Source organism: Ambystoma mexicanum, chromosome 13 (genome assembly GCF_040938575.1).
Source record: "Ambystoma mexicanum isolate Mex_15411 chromosome 13, UKY_AmexF1_1, whole genome shotgun sequence".
NCBI classification, from domain to species: domain Eukaryota; kingdom Metazoa; phylum Chordata; class Amphibia; order Caudata; family Ambystomatidae; genus Ambystoma; species Ambystoma mexicanum.
Genome location: NC_090938.1, coordinates 389,810,317 through 389,831,735, shown reverse-complemented (window position 1 = coordinate 389,831,735; position 21,419 = coordinate 389,810,317). Strand labels below are relative to the sequence as shown.

At 43.6% G+C, this 21,419-nt stretch overlaps 1 protein-coding gene across 1 annotated transcript in view; it reads left to right on the top strand.

Moving 5' to 3' along the window:
• Positions 1-21,419, top strand: part of LOC138521256 (myosin-6) — a 149,569-nt gene that overhangs the window by 95,294 nt on the left and 32,856 nt on the right. Inside the window, exons 21-30 of the mRNA XM_069633953.1 lie at positions 398-653; positions 987-1,229; positions 5,119-5,295; positions 6,594-6,739; positions 7,133-7,223; positions 8,855-9,244; positions 14,224-14,469; positions 17,251-17,447; positions 19,933-20,116; positions 20,380-20,545. Coding sequence (XP_069490054.1) covers positions 398-653; positions 987-1,229; positions 5,119-5,295; positions 6,594-6,739; positions 7,133-7,223; positions 8,855-9,244; positions 14,224-14,469; positions 17,251-17,447; positions 19,933-20,116; positions 20,380-20,545 — 2,096 coding nt within the window. The remainder of the gene's footprint in view (positions 1-397; positions 654-986; positions 1,230-5,118; positions 5,296-6,593; positions 6,740-7,132; positions 7,224-8,854; positions 9,245-14,223; positions 14,470-17,250; positions 17,448-19,932; positions 20,117-20,379; positions 20,546-21,419) is intronic.

The following is a 21,419-nucleotide window of genomic DNA, read 5'->3' as shown; positions in this document are numbered from 1 at the left end:
ATTTCCATGTACTTCATACATACCAATTCTGCTCATTTTTAAGGGAACAAACAAAACAGCTGTAAAAAAAAAAAGAAGTTAAGGTGGTTAGAAAAAAAAGAAAGGTATGGGGGCTTGCCTCCTTTTATCTAAAAAAAAGAAGAGATGCTAATGCATCCAATGAAAATGCATAGAGAGATAGATGCAGTATACGTAAAACCATGGAACCACCATTTAAACAACTTCAGGGAGCTGAAAATTGCATGCCTCCTTCCCGCTCATGGAAGATTTAGTTTGGAGAAGACCGTCTTTCCCGAAGCAACCTACTTTCCATGTGCACTTATGTAACAGAGCAGACTGATGTGCAAAAGGTCAGACAGAATCTTGGCACCAATTCCTTATCCTTTGCCTTCCTCAGGGATGCCCTGCTTGTCATCCAATGGAACATCCGTGCCTTTATGTCTGTCAAGAACTGGCCCTGGATGAAGCTCTACTTCAAGATCAAGCCGCTCCTGAAGAGTGCAGAGACAGAGAAGGAGATGCAGACCATGAAGGAGGAATTTGGGCGGCTCAAGGAGGCATTGGAGAAGTCAGAGGCTCGACGCAAGGAGCTGGAGGAGAAGATGGTGTCCTTGCTCCAAGAGAAGAATGACCTTCAGCTCCAAGTGCAATCGGTGAGTCACCTCTGAACACTTCTTCTGGGGGTCTTCTTTTGCAGAAGGGACAATACCTTCTGAAACGTTCTAGAGTGGGAGGCAGATTCATTACTGTTGGCCTATTTAAGAGAGTACAGTAATAATTTCAATGTTTCTCCAATGTGTGGTAAAGCTTGATCTTTTGCCAACATTTTGTGTCTTGCCGTAGAAATTAGAAGTAGGGGCTTCCATCGGGTTTGAGCAAAGGTTAACAACCCGGCTGGTGTCTTCCTGTTTAGATTAAGACATATGATGACATTATTAGAGGTGTAACTTAGAAATGTCCTCTCTGCAACTATCACCCCACCACAGGAACAAGACAACCTCAATGATGCTGAAGAGCGCTGTGACCAACTCATCAAAAACAAGATCCAGCTGGAAGCTAAGGTGAAGGAGCAGACAGAGCGCCTGGAGGATGAGGAGGAGATGAACGCTGAGCTGACAGCCAAAAAGAGGAAGCTAGAGGATGAGTGCTCAGAGCTCAAGAAGGACATAGATGACCTGGAGCTCACACTGGCCAAGGTGGAGAAGGAGAAGCACGCCACAGAGAACAAGGTGTGTTTCTGCCCGCAGCCATTTCCTACCTTTCCTTTGCCTGGCACTGGGAACACAGCAATGCTTCCTACCTCGAGGTTGCCTGTCTCTCCTTCCTCTTCTGCACAACATATAAATAAGGGGAGGGTCCTACATTCATTGGTCTGTATCCCATTCCTATTCCTTCCACTGAATGTTACCCTCCTACGATGATGGCACCTGTTTCCCCATCCTCTTCCTTCTACTGAAAAGATTCTGAGGTGCCTACATTTATTGTGTCTGTGTTCCTTTCATCCAACCAAACAAAGGAGGAGGCCACATACTTTGAAAGCCTTTGTCTAGTTTTTCTCTTCCTCCCTCCCCTAGAAAACAAGGAAAGCTTCCAACTTTAATGATGACTGTTCCCCTTTCTCTTCCTCCCACTAAAAAATAAAATCCGACCTCTATGCTCAATGCACCTGCCTCCCATGTCTCTCCCTCCAGCCCCACCAAAAACAAGGCAAGGCCTATAATTATTTTTTTTAAAGGAGAGTGTGGTCGGGTTAGGATTTGTTCCAGGGCGAGTCCTGTAAGTCCAAAACCTTTTTGTTTTTTAGCTGTCTGCACACTAGGGTTTAGTATATTGTGACCATGACAATAAATACAATGGGCCTCATTACAACCCTGGCGCTCCCGGATTGAAGGGGCCGGTACCGCACCGGCCCCCTTCATTCCAGGAGCGCCGATTACAAGCTTCCCATCGCGGGACCCGTATCGCATGCATGGTAAAACCAGGCGTGCTTTCCGGGTCCCGCAAAGGGAAGAGGGAGGCAATAACGGGCCAGATGTAATCTGCCCATTATTACCTCCCTCCCCATTCCCATTGAGCCCTATGGGGGCTCAAATGGGAATGGGGAATGGTTCCTGCATGGAGGACTTACCGGGTCCTCCTATCTCAAAGTAACCCGGTAAGTCCCCATTGCAGGAACCCGGTAATGCCCGGAACGGTGGCAGCCATGGAGCTGATAGCTGCATGGCTACCGCCGTTCTCGTAATGAGGCCCAATGACTTTTTACCTTTTGTCTGAGCCCAGTAAGCAGCGTGCTAGCTATTTCTGGTTTCTACTTTATTTCTATATTGATAGAAAACCATACCACATATCAATTACAATTTGCTTTTTATTTGATCATCAGTTATGTCCTCATCGGTCCGTCACCATACAGTTTATAGGTTAATCATCAATGATGTCTTCATTTATTAGACACCATACAGTATATAGGTTCATTTCCAAATGTTTCTCTTCATTGATTAGTCACCATACAGTATATAGATTAATTTCCAATTGTTCTGAAGTGTTGGCTAATTTACAAGTCACCATATGTCTTTCATCCCTTTTGTTAGTTCATCATTATCATCATCAATTATATCTTCATTGATTGATTTTGGTTTGTCTTCCAACCCATTTGTCGTATTTGCATTGGTAATTTTAATACTGATTGTTTTGATTATATTGCCAACAGATTGTTTGATTTACTTGATTTTTTTTAACATCTTAGTGCCCTTCTCTCAACACGTGTTTCTCCATAGATTTCTATCCATGGTTCCTCAGGAGAGAAGCCTACTTGCTTGTCTAGTTAGATTCTTCTGAGGGTTAGTTTTAGTGTTGTGATTCCAGTAGTATATATTTTTCTTTACATATTAGTTGGTTCCCTTAGAAAAAAGGGGGCAACCCAGGATACGGTTGTCCTCAACGTCCTGTCCACGCGATAGAAATCCATGGAGAAACACGTGTTGAGAGAAGGGCACTAGGATGTTAAAAAAAATCAAGTAAATCAAACAATCCGTTGCCAATATAATCAAAACAATCAGTATTAAAATTACCAATGCAAATACGACAAATGGGTTGGAAGACAAACCAAAACCAATCAATGAAGATATAATTGATGATGATAATGATGAACTAACAAAAGGGATGAAAGACATATGATGACTTGTAAATTAGCCAACACTTCAGAAAAATTGGAAATTAACCTATATACTGTATGGTGACTAATCAATTAAGACATAATAGATGATTAAACTATATACTATATGGTGACGGACCGACGAGGACATAACTGATAGTCAAATAAAAAGCAAATTGTAATTCATATGTAGTATGGTTTTCTATCACTATAGAAATAAAGTAGAAACCAGAAATAGCTAGCACACTGCTTACTGGGCTCAGACAAAAGGTAAAAAGGCCTATAATGTTACCTGCACTGTGCCGACTATCCCCGCCCCCTTCCAGCAAGAACTATTTCAGGCTTCCTATGTCAAAGGCATCTGTTTCTCCTTCCTGCGACTGACAATAATGATGGTGGCACTTTTCTCCCTTCCTTTTACTCGGTTGTACTTTATATTGCTCCGCTTCTTCGTGGGCTACCTTTTGTCTATTGTTATATTTGCGTCTTGTTTCTCTGCTGACTTCTTTGTTTCTTAGCTTTTCTCATTTGATTGACCACCTAGTGGTCCTACTAGTCTCTCTTTAGCACTTTCCTTCTCTTTCTGTCTTTGGCGAAGGCCGCCAATGTCTGCTTTGTTCTTTTCTTTGCTTTCCTGTCTCTTTTTCTTTCGTATTTTCTATCTATATCACTAAGTTCCATTTCTGTAGATTTCTCTGCTATACTCTCTTCGCTAGGTTTATAAATATAATTCTATTTTCTCTTTTCTTGTCACATACCTTTTGTTCAATTTGGTGTTCCATTCTGTCCACGTATATCTCTTGGTACTTGTCATATGTCTCTGTTTTATAAGAGTTTAATTTTCTGTTCTTCCTCTTTGTTTCTCTTTATGTCTAATTTCTCTCTGTTTGTCTCTCACTCTCCTTATGTGTCTAAACAATTCTCCCATTCTCATTCTTTGTTCCTCCGAACTGTATCTCTTATGTATTGCTCTTTGCTCCCATCCATTTCCCTCTGAATTCATGCCTGTTTCTCCCATACTTTCTTTCTACTCTCTTTCTAGATATGAATGCTACTATCCTGTTCGTTTGGTTTATTTCTGTTCATTTGTCCCTTTTTGTTTCTGAGTTTTTCTGACCGGATTCCCTGCTTTTGCTCCCCATCTCAGTGTGTCTCTGTGTCTTTCTTTACTTTTAATCTTTGTCATATGTTATTTCTTATTACAATTTCCTTTACTGTTTCCTTGTTTTCTCTACCCCTTTTCCACATCTAGCTTTATCTGTTGCTATTCCCCAGTCATACTTCCTCTCATTGTTTCTCTTTGGTTATTCCTTCAAACTTCACATATGTTTTCTTTCTCCTTGCTCACTTACTGTTAATGACTATAATTCTCCAGTTCTCAATCTCTCACTCTCTCTCGCTCTCTCTTTCTTTTTTATTGCTATATCTCAGTGTTTCTTTTCTACCCCCTCCTGTTTGTCTCTTTCCCCTTTCTAAATTGGTATTGCACATGCTCCTTTCATCGCTTTCCATCGTGATTGTCCCTTACACTTTCTCCTTTTTTTAGTTGGTCGCCATTTTGCCATATCTGTTGTTTCCTTTATATGTCTTTGTTCCTCCACTTTGGGCTTGCTTTTGTGCTGCTTGCTTCCCCCTGGGTTATTTTATGTGTTTCTTTTTGTCTTCCTTTCTCCTTTTCTATGCCGCTTCTCTCTTGTTGTATTTTACTTTTCTTGCCTTCTGATCACTTTCTTTGTTTTTTATTCTTTCGTTCTCCCCATTATCTTACCTTGTCTTCTCTTCTACAACCATGCCCTTTCTCTGTCTTCAGTGATAGCTTTCTATTATTCTATATTCTACACTGCTATAATTTGTCTTTTCCCCTAGGCAGTTCATGCTATATTGACAGTACAACAAAAGGTGTGTGTATGTCCTTCTGCATTGCACTGCTGCTGGCTAACTGTGGGTAACTTTTCACCCTCATCCAGGTGAAAAACCTGACAGAGGAGATGGCTGGCCTGGACGAGATCATTGCCAAGCTGACCAAGGAGAAGAAGGCTCTGCAGGAGGCCCACCAGCAGACCCTGGATGACCTCCAGGTTGAGGAGGATAAGGTCAACATACTCAGCAAAGCCAAGTCTAAGCTGGAGCAGCAAGTGGATGATGTATGTATCCTTTAAGGAGGTGTCTAGTGGTGGTTCTCACTGTTGTCTTGAACTGAATTTCCTTGAAGATATGTCCAGACATATATGGTTGGTAGAGCTCCAGTTCTATGACGGCTGGGTCTGATTGGAGAGTTATCTCAGGTAGCTTCTCTTTGTGGCCACAGCCTCTTTGGGGCTAGTTCTTTTGCACTCTCTCAGAGAAGACCTTCTGAAGGAGGTGTCCCAGAGAGTTCTCTATCAGAGAAAACTGTAATTCATGCAAAAGTATTGCTTTCTATGTAGTCTTTACGAGCCAGTCTCTTATCTTGCTAGGTGCTTGCTTCTCAGTGAGTAATTCAGGATGTATTTGGTTTTTCGGTTTTTGGAGGAGTTACTCCAGCTGGCAAGTTACTGAGGGATGTCTATGGGTCTTTCTAGGTTTTTGGTATTTCTGAAAATGATAAGATTATATGAAGATGGCCTTGAATCTTTCGAAGGGTTGAAGGATCAATAGGATTTATTTTTGTATACATTTAAGGGCTCTTTGGTCTAGCAAATAATAATTACATTGCTATGTGCTGTACTGTGTGGAGGGTTCTCTGTGATTCTTTGAAGGTCATTAGAATGTATGCTGGTCTCCCTGGGTTTGAGGGGTCGCTGGTGCTGAGAAGGTTAAGTAGGACACACTTCTTGTTTTTAGGCAAGAAGGTTCACTGGTGTGGGCATGCTTCATTTCCGTGCATGTCTCTAGGTTGGGGGTGGGAGCTTTGTAAATGACATTTAAAAGATAATGCATTTCAATTGCTCAAGGTTTGAGTGTTCTCTGGGATTAGGAAGATTCTGAAAGGGGTCACTGTATATTTCAATGTTTGAGAGCTCCTTGGAGTTTTTAGATTTTACTAGAACTCCTTTTGATCCCATTTGATCAGGAGTTAATCTAGGCTTCAGAAGGCTCAATGGAGTTCTCTTGGGGGTCTCTCTATTCTTTGGAGTATGTCAATTCTAGATTCATTGATGTGGTTCTCTTTCGGATTTAGGGTTCTCTAGTATTGGGAAGGTATAGCATGATCCCTGTGGCTGAGGGTTCTCTGATTTTGTGAATGTTTTGTAGATTGCCATGGGGTTGTTTGGTTTAAGGTGCTGGGATGTTCAGTAGGGGGTATTAGAAGCAATCCTCATAGGTTTTTATTGGACAGAGAAATTCCTAGAGTTTGGGAACTTTAATTGTAATCCTAGTTGCCATCTACAGTTAGTAATTAGTTTGACAAGTCTTTGGCTAGGCAAATTGTCAGTGACAATGTTCTTGTGGTTTCCCTTAGCTGGAAGGCTCCTTGGAGCAAGAGAAGAAAGTACGTATGGACCTCGAACGGGCCAAGCGGAAGCTAGAGGGAGACTTAAAGCTGACCCAGGAAAGTGTCATGGATTTGGAGAACGACAAGCAGCAGCTGGAGGAGAAGCTTAAAAAGTGAGTGGCTCTGGAGCAAACAAGAGTTGAGCAGAGTGGGCAGGGGAAGGGGAGCAGCAACACCTAAAGAAAATGACGAGTGCATGCGATATAGGACCTAAAATAGTCGGTGACACACAGTATAAGGGAGGTGATGTCAAAGCAGGAACGCTGCATACAGGGAGACATTGGGCTAGAAAGAAAGGATTGTTGATGAAACAGGAAGTCAGATTGAAATGGAGATGATGCAACTGATGAGTTAAGGCTTGAGTGCCTTTGGAGTAGAGCATGAGAGAAGCAATGGAGAGGATACGCATGCTAGGGCATGCAGCAAGCCCATGCAAAGGTGAAAGGCCATGCAGAGAAGGTGGTGGACAAGGAGAGCAGCCACTGACGACTCAAATGTCTTTACAGGAAGGAGTTTGACATCAATCAACAGAACAGCAAGATCGAGGACGAGCAAGTTATAGCCTTACAGCTTCAGAAAAAACTGAAAGAACTCCAGGTATGTCTGTTCTCTTCCTCCACCATCTCTCGCCTTGCTTTTCACCCATCTTCTATGAAATAGAAACTCTCCTCCCTGGATATTGTGTCAGGACCATGTGACATTCTTTCCAAGTCAGAGTTCAATGTGTTACTAAGCCAGCGCCACAATGTCAGCATCCACAGTCATACAATAATGTACCAGCTATGGGGCGAATGCACAGTAAGCCCCCCCACATTTCCTGCTATTGCACACTGTTTCCTAATTTCCTGGCATGGCCTCTTCATCCTTACCTAGTTCCTTGTCCAAATGACATTCCTCCTTAGGACGCCCTGCTTCAGACCCTCCTCTGATTTCCTACCCTGCCTATATTGCCGTTACCATGCACTCCCCTCATTCTCTCTCCAGTCCCTGGGATTTACACTGCTTCTCCTGTAACACACCCATGTGTTCCATTTCATTTCATGTTTAACCTCATCCCTCATCCTACATTCTTGGCTTACCTTTGCATCGTCCCTTGATTTCCTGTTTCACCATTACTTATTTCTTTCCTGTCTCCCTACTCTTCCTTGATTTCCAGCACCCAGCACTGGCCATTTTCTTCATTGACTGCTCTGCCTCGCCTCAGACTGTTTCAATTTCCTGTTGTGCCCACCACCTCCTGGCCAGAATATCTCCACCCTTGTGGCTTTCTGTGATTTCCTGTCATGCCCACACATTGTCCCCTGACCTCCTGACCCCCTAACACCATTGCATGATACTGCACCACTTGCTCTTCTTCTTTCCTGTTCCAGCACTGAAACTGTGGCTTTAACTTTACTCGATTTGACATTTTGTAGGGTGTTAAAAATGACCCTCCAGTTGAATTCCTTTCACATATATATTTCACAAAATCAGAAAGATCCTATGCTCAGGGCCTTTTTCTTCCCTCTTGGTGCTTTCTGAGCATTCTGCAATGGTTCCATGGCTGGACTGTGCAGGTTTGCCGGCACTTGCTGTAAAATACTTGTAAACTGAGACCGTAATTGAGACCTGGATCAAACTTGATCTGCTCCCATTCTCTTTTATTGTTAATAATGGTGTACCTTGTTGTACAGCACTCGGTCAGCGTTTCTTGTGCAAAGTCTGTGATTTATTAAATCTGTTAAATAAAATAATTAATATATTCTGTGTCCTCTAAAGAAATAGTCCGCCATAGTCTGAGGGTGTTAGGTAGGTGGGGAACTGCTGGTCCACCATTTCAGACAGCAAACCGTTCCCTGTTTTTATGGCTAGCAAGATAGCTCAGTGGGTTAAGTGGTTCCCTCTGACTTCTGTGTGCAATTGGCAGGCACAGGACCAAATTCCCACACTGCCAACTCCATACTTTCTAGGCCGATAAATTGAGTGCTATTACGTTTAGTGGTAAAAAGGCCTATTATTACAGTGCTTAGAAGTATGTGGAATCTGGCAGGAAGACCTAGATGTAAAATGTGATATGATCAATTATTAGATATCAGATAATATTTATTATTACCGGGACACTGAGTGGATGGAAGTAGAAGACTAGAGGTGCTACCCAGCATTATGAATCATCTGTAGACATGAAACTCAGCTCTAGCATTAACCATATTTTCATTCCTTTTCTCTTTTTTCTCTCTTCCCCTGACAAGGCACGTATTGAGGAATTGGAGGAGGAGCTGGAGGCAGAGCGTGCCGCCCGAGCCAAGGTGGAGAAGCTTCGTTCTGACCTATCACGGGAGCTCGAGGAGATCAGCGAGCGACTGGAAGAGGCAGGCGGAGCCACCTCTCTCCAGGTGGAAATGAACAAGAAGCGAGAGGCTGAGTTTCTGAAGATGAGGAGGGACCTGGAAGAGGCCACGCTGCACAGCGAGGCCACAGCAGCCACACTGCGCAAGAAGCACGCTGACTCAGTGGCTGAGCTGAGCGAGCAAATTGACAACCTGCAGAGGGTGAAGCAGAAGCTGGAAAAGGAGAAGAGTGAATTTAAGCTAGAGGTCGATGACATGGCGTCCAACATGGAGCAACTGGTGAAGGCCAAGGTACGGGTGATCCAGTGTTCTATTGATAGGGGAGCAGTAGATCAAATAGAGAGCCAAGACTAGAATACAGAATAAACCCTGCCCAGTTAGTGAGCCAGAGTTGGAGTGTTGGGAAGGAGAGAGGGTGTTCCCACACCCCCTAGGCGATTCCGAATGAAACTCAAAACAACCTGTAAAACTACCATGACCATGAGTGTTTGAGCCAATAGAACATTTAATATTCATTTCATTTTCTAAAAACATTTCAACATTCCCCCTTTGAGTTTGACATAAAGGTTTAGTTACATAAAAACATAAACAATTTTCATATGTCAGTGTGATCTGACGTAATCAACTAAAACCAATTTTAAGTGCAAAGTGCTAAAGGGACTGAGTACAATGTAAACTACCAACAACACCTGTGCAAAACTTGCAATTGTTACTTAGACCCTCTGCTAGGTCTACATAACCATCATGTGCCCAACATTTTTCGTTCTATCACGTATTCTAATAAATATCTAGAGCTTCAGGTGCTGTAAAGCAACTAAATACTTTTCTGTTCATTTAGTAGCTGGGGTGCAGATTTACAAATCGTTTCCCTCACTTATGTGGCAAGTCAATTAGTTTATATGCTGCCATACAATCTAATGGCTACTCCAAGCACTGTTATTAGGTGCTCATTTGCCCATACATATACCTGGTCCTTATTACCCTTATGCAAAACTACTCAACACCAAGCTAGTCTAATTAGGTTCTCTAATCCTCTTGTTTTCCAAGGCTTTCAGTCGGCCGTGCACTCTGGCCGGGCGCACAGCAACTTGCTTGTCGCCGCCTGTGAATATCGGTGAACAAAATATACAAAACATAGGTTACCACTGGCTAATTTGTGACCTCAAAAATGATGAGTCCACTTTCCTTCTCATTTACTTGCCTTGTATTCCTACAGTTCAACTCTCCTCATTGCATGCTTTTACTGCACCTGTAAACACATTTCAGCATTAATATCTGTCTTCGGGCTCATTACACCTCCTATCTAAACGGTGCTGCCTCTTACTTGTTCAAAAGATGTACACACTTCATGTGTCTTGCAGGTTAACTACTTTCGTTCTTGAGTGCCCATCTGCAAATATAAGCCGAACACTATTTTCAGCTTTTGTTACCCGATTAACGTCCAATTATACAATGCACAAGTCGCCAGTGCAGGGTTGCACTGTAGGCGCGTACTCATCTGTTCTAGTAACACTCTCATGACTTAGAGCATCCCATTGGTTCTTCTTGCAATGACGAGTACCGAACGGTGCAGCATGCCTTTTGCCGAAAACAACGGAAAGGGATTAGCGCATGGGTCGGTACAGCTGCCTCTGTGGCTTCTACAGCATGTCTCCCCCTCACGTCTTCGACAGAAGGTTGCTAGCTTACCGGCTCTAATGCTGTCACGTAGCTGGGCTCATCCGTGTGCACAGAGCATCTGCGCTGACATTGTTACCTGTCAATACTCTAGCAACGTGGGCACGTGGGGGCCCCACTATGCCCGGCCCAAAATCTGTCGCGTGGGTCAGCCATCTTGGCATGGTTAAGCTATTCGCCCTAGCCACATATGGGCTATGTAGTTTCCATTCATTATGTGGGAGCCTTCCATCCAAAGCATCGAACCATATAGATATAATATCTCTTATTTTATCTTACGTCATTCAATGTTTTAGTTTTAGCCCACTTTATTCACATTTAGTAAGGAAAATAAGTTATTGCTCCTTTTTGAACAGTCGTGCCCTGTCCATATTCATATCTTTGCGAATGAGAAACAAACAATAGACCGCACTTCAAGAGAGCAGGGGGGGGGGTGCACGCATGAGAGTGCACAACTGCGCAGTGCATGCGTTAGGAGCTACATAGTAGAGGCAAGTGTAACCGCCATCTTAGTTACTGGCGGTCTTTTTGGAACGTAGACCAAGCGCTGCGAAAGCACCAAACGTGTTAGTATTAAGCTTGCATTATTGGCACAGACATAACCCACACCACGAGTGAGCTTCAGGGAGTTACAAGCCTTTAATTGTCTCAGAGGCTGCAGGCCTTCGCATCCCAAGAAGAATGTGCTCTACCAGGCCACAAGAAGGGGGCAGAGCGCCTCTTGGCAGTTAGCATCCCACAATGCGGATGGCATGGCCCCTCAGCCCCAAACCCCCCCTGTGTCATAGCTACAGCCCTCCTATGCTTTAATCCCAAGACCCCTAAATACCACGGTGCCAGCCAGGCCCAGACCACCAACCACAAAGTTGTAAGACCCCCAATCGATCAAAAAGATCAGAAAGCAAGGCTATCTTGCCTTCACATTTGGGTCACGTGATTTGTGCTGCGTTTTGCCAGGGAGAGATGAAATTATAGCCCAAAACGAGGGTGGAAGACCTTGGGACGTTGCTGGCGCCTCTGGGAAGGAGTGAAATATGTGAGTTAGTATGACCTCGGCTCTCCCCCTGTGCCCATATCTGTGTCTGCCAGGTGCACCATTACAGTGATAGAGTAGCATTGTTTTCAAAGTAACTAATTGCTTATTAGGCCCTGTTTCACTGCGGATAGCGAGCCCTGCAGCACCCTCGTGGATGGTGACGGACAACAAGGCTGGAACCAATGGCCTATCATCGCCTATAGAGTGGGCTGCCTATTTATAGCGCCCTACCAACCAGCCACCCGGGTTTTCACTGTATGTAATGATGTCACCGATGGCGACTTGTACCTTCATAAGGGTCTGCTCGTGTAGCTTTTGGAAAAACGTTTGGCGGCAGCAGAGTTCTTTGTTGATGCACTTCCTTTTGGGTAGGAATAAAAACTTGTTATCCTTGCAAGTGGTGTCTTGGGCCTTTTTCCCTAGCGGGTTATATTTTATCTGGTGTGAGCGTGCAGGGGCGTGCCTTCAGGAGTATATACTAGAACTCAGCTCTCATTGAAGCAAGGATTGAGCGTAGATGACTGTCTGATCTGTAACCCTTGGCTAGATCCTACACTACAACCTGCCATCTAAGTGGCCTGTTTCTATAGGCTGTTAGATCCCTGACCCAGACCGCAGCCGGTCCTAGTACTGACACACAATTACCGTCTGTTCTATCAATGACCCCAGATGACAGCCGCTCCTTACAATCTCAATACTATCAACTTTTGAAGACCAATTTGTGAGGCCCTTCTGTGTCTTACAAAGCCAAGCTTATTTCATAATCATTTTGTATATCACAACACACCTATGAGGAGCATTAGCCTCCATTTACTGTAAAACCTACATAAACATGGGGTCTAGACGGTAACAAAGCTTGTATGTTTATTCAATACAAAACTAATTATAATGCATTATAAACATTATTTTCATCGAGCATGCATTAAAGCCATAAAAATAAAATTGATTTATGAAATACAAATGTTCCAAGACTAACAATATCTCCGAACTGCACAGACCATGGTGGGCTTCCTGTAAATTATGCCCAAAACAGTTGTGGTTCTTATGCATATATCTTGCTTATCCATCAACTGGAATGGTGCGGGAGCAGAACAAAATCGTATCCCTCCCTCAGGGTTCTGCTCGACCAATAATGCCTCTTGTCTCAGCAAAAGATCGCCCTTTGATTGTTGGCGCATTGGTAAACTCTGGATTAGATTACTGCAACACCCTGCTAGCGGGAATCCCAAAAGGCCAAATCCAGCGCCTGCAGGTCGCTCAAAATGCAGCTGTTAGACTGATTTATTGCTACCTAGACGCTCACCTATCTCTCTGTTTTGGTGAAATCTTCACTGGTTGCTGGTACAGCAAAATGTTCTCTTGAAGGCTCTCTGTCTGATCTTTAAGTGTCCACGAGGAACTTCCCCTATATATTTCCTCAACAATCATTGCTTACCCTCCAGACCACTGCCTACGGTCCTCAGGGCAATGTCTGCTAGTGGTTCCATCGTCTAGGTCTGTTTCCTGGGGCGATAGACATTTTCCTGTGCAGGACCTTATGCCTGGAAAATTCCTTGCCACATGAACTTCAGAAAATTGAGACACTAAGTGATGTTCGAAAAAAGCTGAAGACCTTTCTTTTTGAATAACTTTTTGAATAACTGTCTATGATAAATCTATCTCTTTGTTCCTGTTTTATTACATCACCGGTGCCCAGATGCAATTTGTTTGCTTGGTTCCAGTGGTCATGCGCGTTATAAATACAAAAATCAAATCAAATCTGAATAATAACATATGTAGAATAAACACAACTGTTTTGGCCATCATTTCTAGGAAGCTGACCGTGGTTTGTCCAATTTAGAGATCTTGCTAGGCTTGGAACATTTGCATTCATGCAGATGTATGAATTGGATGACACTGTTCATGTACTAACGCCTTGAGCACTTTGTTGATACATCAATTGTATTTTTATGGCTTTAGACTCTGGTGGTTTAAAATAATGTTTACATTGGGTTATACTTAATTTTGTATTGAATAAACAGTATGCAAACTCTGTTACGCTTTAAACCCCATGTTTATATAAGTGGAGCAGTAAGTGAGGCTGGAAGGATAGCTCAGGGGCAACGCGTTTGTCTTGGAAGTAAGAGAATGCATAGCAACACAGGTTTGAATCCCTGTCTTGCGCTTAGAAACCATCCTCAAGTATTAAAAGAACAATTATAAAATAAAGGCTAAAGCTCCTCTTGGGTGTCTTGTGATATATACAGTTCTAGTCAGTGTTTTTGAGAGCATTAAAAAGTTGTTTTCCTGCTCCCCTGTGTGTTGATATAATAATTTTGTTACATTAAAAAACTTCCAAATAAAGAACAAGCCATTCATACATTAGTCAGTTACAATATTTAAATATTTAAATAATTAAAAACACCAATTAAGGAATCCTTCATGCACGCAGATCTATATCCTGCCAGTGAATATTTGGTGCCTGGTTTATTGCCTACTCAACTGTTCTTCCATTAGAAAATTGTAATAATGTGACTCCCTTTTTCATGTGTACTATCTCTCTTCCTTTCCCGTAAAGGTAAACTTGGAGAAAATGTGTCGCTCCCTGGAAGATCAGACGAATGAGAACAAGTCAAAGCTCGACGAGACCCAGAGGTCCCTCAATGACATCACCACTCAGAAGGCCAAGCTACAGGCAGAGAATGGCGAGTTATCTCGACGCATGGATGAGAAGGAAGCCCTGGTCTCTCAGATGACACGTGGCAAGCAGACCTACACTCAGCAGCTGGAAGACCTGAAAAGGCAGCTGGAGGAAGAGACGAAAGTAAGCATTTGCCAACAGTTGGGTCAAGTTCTCTGAGCCATGTGTGAAAAGGAGCTGAAAGCAAGTGATGTAGACCTATTGCCCAGAGATTGTCAAACCATTTGGTTATGTTGTCAAAAGCATGTGGGAGGAGGCCAAGGTAATCATTGGCCAACATTATTGCAATGGATGTCAATAAATTGCACCATATTATTAGAGGCAGATGGAAACAAAAGAGGACAGTATACATTCTGGCCAAAATGTTGTCAGCAGTTGGGCCAAATTCCCTGAAGCTTGTAGAACCTAAGGCCTACCGCTTAAAGTAGGGCTTTGACGCTAAGAAGTGACGCTCTGATTAGAGATGACAAAAACTGTCACAAGCACATGTGATACCTTCAGTCAGTGTCCAGGCCGATCAAAGTCCTTACCAATTACACAATCTACCACCCTCTGTGTCCTGGGACTTTCCCTGCATAGCCCACTTGTCTGATTCTCTAGTGGAAAATAGATTGATATAGCATTTCTGGTAACCAAGGAACAGATCATGAAAGGTTGGAAACTGGATTCAGGCTGACTGTTGAGAACTGGATACAAGATCTGCTTACACTTTGCTGAGGGAGAAAGCATCGTACCAGCAGAGGGAGACGGGAGAACAATGTGACCATATACAATCACTCTTTATTAATTGCTGTGCCAAAGCCTTTAATCAAATTGTGGTTAGCTGTGGTGTGTCTTTTCTCCCATATGTAGTCTTTAGTGCTCCCTTCCCTCTTGTGTCTCCCTTGTATGGGGGTGTCACTGTCCAAGATGGAGGCAATATATATAGGGGTAATAATTATAAATGGTATTTATGCTTGTGATTGCGCCCTGTTCAAGGGTGGCTGTTTATATACCATATACAGTGTTATAGTGAATTTGTATTTATTTTATCCTCTCAATAAAACCACACAAAATAAGAAATATTGAGCAATTTCCTTATATGCAGAATATAAGGATGAGAGCCCGAGATTGTGAGTCTGGCCAGAAGCCCTGTACTACTTCATTTTTTTCGGGCTGATTTGTTGATCCATTTTTCCTGGATAAATCTAAATTTGTGACCGCATTCTGTATGTGACCCTGTAATGTGCCCCATGCAAGACTATCTGCCTCACAGGGTCATGGTACACCTCTTCTTTGGTGAGTCCTCTTGTACAGTTAGTTGTATCACATTTTAGTTGGTGATAGGAGGCTCCAGGAGGTGTGTTAGAAATCCAATGTGAGTTTCACGGCTAAAACACGTTACCTTTGTGCAAAAGGTAACTACAAAAGCCATATATTGACAAGGCCTCTGCCTGCCTTAGGGGGCTGGGCAGTGAGAAGCCAAGGCCAGATGTGGCTGGATGATTCAATGGTGTTTGAGATTCCTGAGTGGAATCCACATCTTGACGATTTTGCCAGGACGTAGCCTAAGAATTTCTGAATGTGAAGACCACCAATTATTAGGTGGGCCCAAAATGATTGAATTGATGCACCCTCCTGATTGGAAGCTGTGTATGCTTTCAGCTCCCAATATCCCTTCTTAATCTGGGAGTCTGCTCCAATTCATTTGTCTAACAATGGAACAAGTCCTATTGCGCTTAAAGAATCCAAAATCTAAGTCGATCAAGAGAAAGTCCTGCTGGTGCAGCTTGGCAGGACCAATCTAGGGCCAAGTCCAACTGATGTCTGCGAGTTGAAAGCCCCAAAGGAATCCTGATCCCGGAGAAGCCTTGCTATTGATCGCTGTATTGATTTTCCACGAAGAAAGTAGGAACACTGAAAAGCCCTCAACACCACCAATCACTACAAAACCAAGAACTATCAAGGACTTTACCGATCCCTTGGGTCTTCAAGGAGTCCATCTTCTTACCTGAAGTCTGACTTTTGGAAAAAGCCTGTGTCTGCCCATCACAGCTGCACCAATCCCCAGCCACAAGAGTGTGTCATTCCCTAGTTTAGCATCTTCCTCAGTAGGCTAGTCACTGACGTGCTTGCTGGCAACATCTCGTTGTCACTACTGGAGCTGTAGGGGAGGAGCAGAGACCAAAGCTGCCACCGGTGAACTTTGACTCTTCACACTTACAAAGTTTGAAAGCTAGCAGTTGCCTATTGCTAATACATACCTGTGGGATTGAGCCCTATTCATATCATTGGGCCTATAGTTAACTGTGAGGCGTACCGCATCATCAGGACCATATCCTGCACAGTTAGTTAAAAGTTAGTCTGCTACTCCCTTTGATTTCTAAAAGAAGCTGACCTCAGATTGAGCAGCTTTGAATTACTAGATACCCCTGTGGCACAGACTCCCAGATTCAGTTCCTGAATAATCCTTTGAATATTGGACATTGGCTTCGGGCCTAACTGAAAGGGTCACATCCTCTGAACCCAACAGGACTCTTCCTATTAAATATTCCCTACCTGTAAGCTGATCGAAATATGCTTACCTTTTCTTATCAGCTTCCTTTGAGTGGACAACATCTCATTGAATGTTGTATACGCATAACCCTGCATTGTATTCACTCACTTCCATCTTATTACCCTTAACTGCTTCTCCACCTTTACCACTGGGCGAGCCAGAGAAGGCTTATCGGACCCACTGTTGACTCATTCTGGGTCAGTCTCCCTCCCCCTGACGATAAGGAACAGTGAAACCTTCCTAAAACCAACACCTTTGAATGACTGGAATTACTCACATACTACATTTTATTATTGTTTATTGCTGAGGTGTTTTTTGTTAACTGTTTTGTATTTCATAGGTATGTTCTTATATCTCCTTCCTGCTAGGCCAAGAACGCCCTGGCCCATGCCCTTCAATCTGCCCGGCACGACTGTGATCTGCTGCGGGAGCAGTACGAGGAAGAGCAGGAGGCCAAGGCAGAGTTGCAAAGGGTGCTGTCCAAGGCCAACTCTGAGGTGGCACAGTGGAGGACTAAGTATGAGACAGATGCCATCCAGAGAACCGAAGAGCTAGAGGACGCCAAGTGAGTGCATCGTCTTGACAAAAGGGGCATATGCTTTGACAAGGTTGGAGGAGTGAATTTGTTTGGGAATGAACAAACCACCTCACCAAGAAAGTGATACAGAAACATAGTGCTCGAACTTGTAATGTTCGATGATCAAAATTCTTAATGTTCGATGATCAGTAATAGCAGCCACCATGAAAAACATGGTCGTCGTTATTACAATTGATACTAGAATTGTTTTTGAAGGTCTCTGCCAGCTCTTTAGGAGGTGCAAAAAAAGCTTGTAAAGTCTGTTGGAATCCTACCTTTCTACAGGTATCGTAATACTGATGCCACATAGTGGCAGACAGATTCCTTACTTGGAGTGGGTGAACCTGCAGTGCAAATTACCCACTGCGGTTCCCTCTCTGTGCATGAAATGTATTTCCCTCTCTGTGCGTTAAATTGATTTGTGAATAGTATTTCTCCATAGTATTTTCCACCAAGGGCTGTCAGTCTCTTCAGTACTTTCAACCTGGACTGCCCTGTTTCCTCAATGCTTTGCTAAGGCCTGCCCTTGTTTCACAGATCTTTCTACCAGGCTATCCATGTTCCCTTAATCCTTTCCCCAAATGCCTCTTTAGTGTACTCCCTACACCATGTATCTTTTAAATGTATTCATAGACTCCCCCCATCTCATTAGTGTATTCTGTGCAACCTGTAGTTTGATCAGTGCTCTCACTTTTATTACCAATCTTGGGCATACTCTCTGATATTACTCCACTCCTGAGTGCAGTATATGAGTGTTTTCTTCAATATTGTCCATCTTCTGAGTGCGTTCTCTGATTTCTACCCTCTTTGGAGGGTATTCCCTGATTCTGGCCGTGTCCTGGATCTATGGTGTTTGCCAGTCTATCCTCTGACAATTGATATTCTTTTAACAAATAAGCTTTTTGCTTGGATTATGTTTAAACATGTAGTATAAGACGAGCATAAAGCTTGTTGGTTGGAAGATAACGCCACAGCAAAATATTGAGAGAAATAGGCATAACGCTGCCATGTGTTAAGTTGTGACGGCGAACATGTAATGAAAGCTTTTTGGGGTGCAGAGGCTTGATGATACAGAGCTGGGACAAAGAACTCACTACGGGTACTACGGGTACTACATACCTCAAATGCCAATTAAACTCGAGTGGAGCCTCATTTATGCCAATTCATTGTGTTCCATAGGCTTTAAAGAGTGCCACTCATGAGATGTTTTTGAGTATGAGTCCATAGACTTCAGTGGAGTCTCAGGGATGACTATCCCCAATGAGTATGTTCAAGAGGTGTCACTTCTGGACTTCGTAATAGCCATAGAATCTAGAGACTTCAATAGATTATCAGTTGCAGAAATCACAGTTTTCTAATAAAAATTAAAGATTGGGCCAAAACCTTCGCTCTCACTAATGTGGAATTGTAAGTCTGGAAATTGTGATATAATCATGACACCAGAAATCCCGAAGCAGAATGGAGAATGGCAGTGGTAATATTGCATTGTCAGAAGAAGGTGGTGGTAGGTTTGATCTGAGCTGTAGTAGGGGGTGATAGTAGCACTTACAGGAAGACGATGAGTAGCACTTGCAAATATGAGGTTCTTTGCAGTGCTGCCTTGCAGTATTTTGGTGGCACGGGACTGCCCTTAAGTGGGAAGTCGTGGGAGAGAGCATTTTGTATTACGAAGGCAATGTGGTGTTGCTGCCCATTGTAGGAAAGTGGTGGTACTGATGCCTCTTATGATGAATGAGGTACTTGCACTGTCCCATTGGTAGCAGCACCTGTGCTAGGAATGCAGGGGTAGAGCATCTAGTTGGTGGTGCCCCACGGTAGGGAGGCAATGGTCATGCTGCCCACTGTAAGAAGGTGGTGGCAACATAGACCCATTATAGGAAGGCAGTAGAGTAGGAATACAGTTGTGGAACTGTACCTATGTTGGAAATTGGTGGTATTGTTTTGGTGGGGAAGCAGGAAAGTCAGTCAAGCAGGAATAGCATTGCCGTATAGAAGGAAGGTGGGAGTGCTGATGCCTCTTAGTAGGAAAGTGGCGGTTGTGCTGCCTCATACGTAACATATGGAATGATGCACATGCTCAAGTCCATGATGCTCCATTGTGAAAAGGCAGTGATAATGCTGCCCTTGGAAGGAAGGCAGTGAAAGGGTTGACACGTAGAAGAAAGGCAGCGGGATGTGGATCTACAGAAGGAGTGCATAGCCCTCTCCTGTTGTAGAAAGGCTGTGGCAGCACTGGGATGTCGTATGAAAACAGTGATTGGGCTGCCCAATAGGCACAATGGCACTACACTACAGAAGGAAGGTAATAGTTGTAGTGGTAGTAGTAGTGCATCCATGTAAGTGAAGGTAGAAGCAGAGTTGCCTCATTATAGAAAGGCAACGATAATCCTGAAAATGTTGGTACGGCTGTACTGCTAGTATACAGTATTTCCAGATAGACGGCTATAATTCTGCTCTCCTGGATCATTTACAGGAAAAAGTTGGCCCAAAGGCTTCAGGAAGCTGAGGAGGCAGTGGAGGCTGTGAATGCCAAGTGCTCCTCACTGGAGAAGACCAAGCACCGGCTGCAGAGCGAAATTGAAGACCTCATGGTGGATGTGGAGAGGTCCAACGCTGCCGCTGCTGCCCTAGACAAGAAGCAGAAAAACTTTGACAAGGTGTGCGAACCGCAGAGCTAAGAGGGCTATCGGATGTCTTAATGCACTAGAGAAGAGGGCTGGGTGAAAGAGGGAGATGACATAGATGCCAAAGCATGACATCTGATAGAATGGATAGACAGAATGAAAAAGGTGACAGGCCTTAGTTGATCAGGAGTATGGCAGAGACAAACAGATGGAAGGGTGAAGCGGCAGCTATCTACTCTAGGAGATAGTATTTCTGATGATACACTCTGTACTTATGCCCTATGCCCTAAATCTAGATCCTTGCTGAATGGAAGCAGAAGTTCGAAGAGTCACAGATGGAGTTGGAATCATCACAAAAGGAGAGCCGGTCTTTGAGCACTGAACTCTTCAAGCTAAAGAATGCCTATGAGGAGTCTCTGGAACATTTGGAGACCTTCAAGAGAGAGAACAAGAACCTGCAAGGTGAGTAATGCATCTCTATGTCGGTGTGTGTATGTATTCACACTAGTAAATCCCAGTTCACAACACTCTCTAAAATCATCATGGGGTGCAGGATAGGGAATGTACAAAGAATAAAGGATAACTTCAACAGTGCAACACCCCCAAGTACCATTAGGTTCAGGAGATTGGACATTCCCAGGGATTGGTGGACAGCACCCCAAGCAGCACTGCACCCCCTGATGCAAGAGGGGGTTGCATATGTAGGTTGTGTAGGTCCTCAAAAAACACAGCGCCCTAATAACACGAGGTGCCGGTGTTGGGGTACATATAAGATCTGCAGGACCACTATATGTTCAGCAGCACAGAATCACCTAGAACCATGTTAAGCGGCAGTAGATAGTACCACACTGAGGAACTGTGTATTGCAAGACATGTGGCACATCAATATTTTGTTCGTTTGTTTATTATTTATAAAGCGCGCCACACCCTCAGGTATGTGAGCGCGTTACAAGACAGCATAGAATAACAACAGTACATTCAGACAACACAGATTGATACATTGGGAGGTGAGATAACACTGTAGGATAGGTACATAGCATGTCTAACAAGAGAGTAACAGATACATCTGTGTAAAGGAGATGTCAGTGGTCAGAAGATAAGTGCATCACAGCATAGTAGTAGGGGATAGTCCCTAATGTTCTAAATATAGCAGGAAGGAGTGTCTTTTACGGAGAGCCATTTTTTAGTGTTGGACCTGAAACACTGCAAGGGCTGGTCGGTACGTAGGCGAATAGGGAGGGCGTTCCAGGCTAAGGCTACTTGGACAGGGAAGCTGATTCTTCCTGCTCTTTTCAAGTTAAGCCGTGGAACATTGATCAGGAAGGAGATGGTGGAC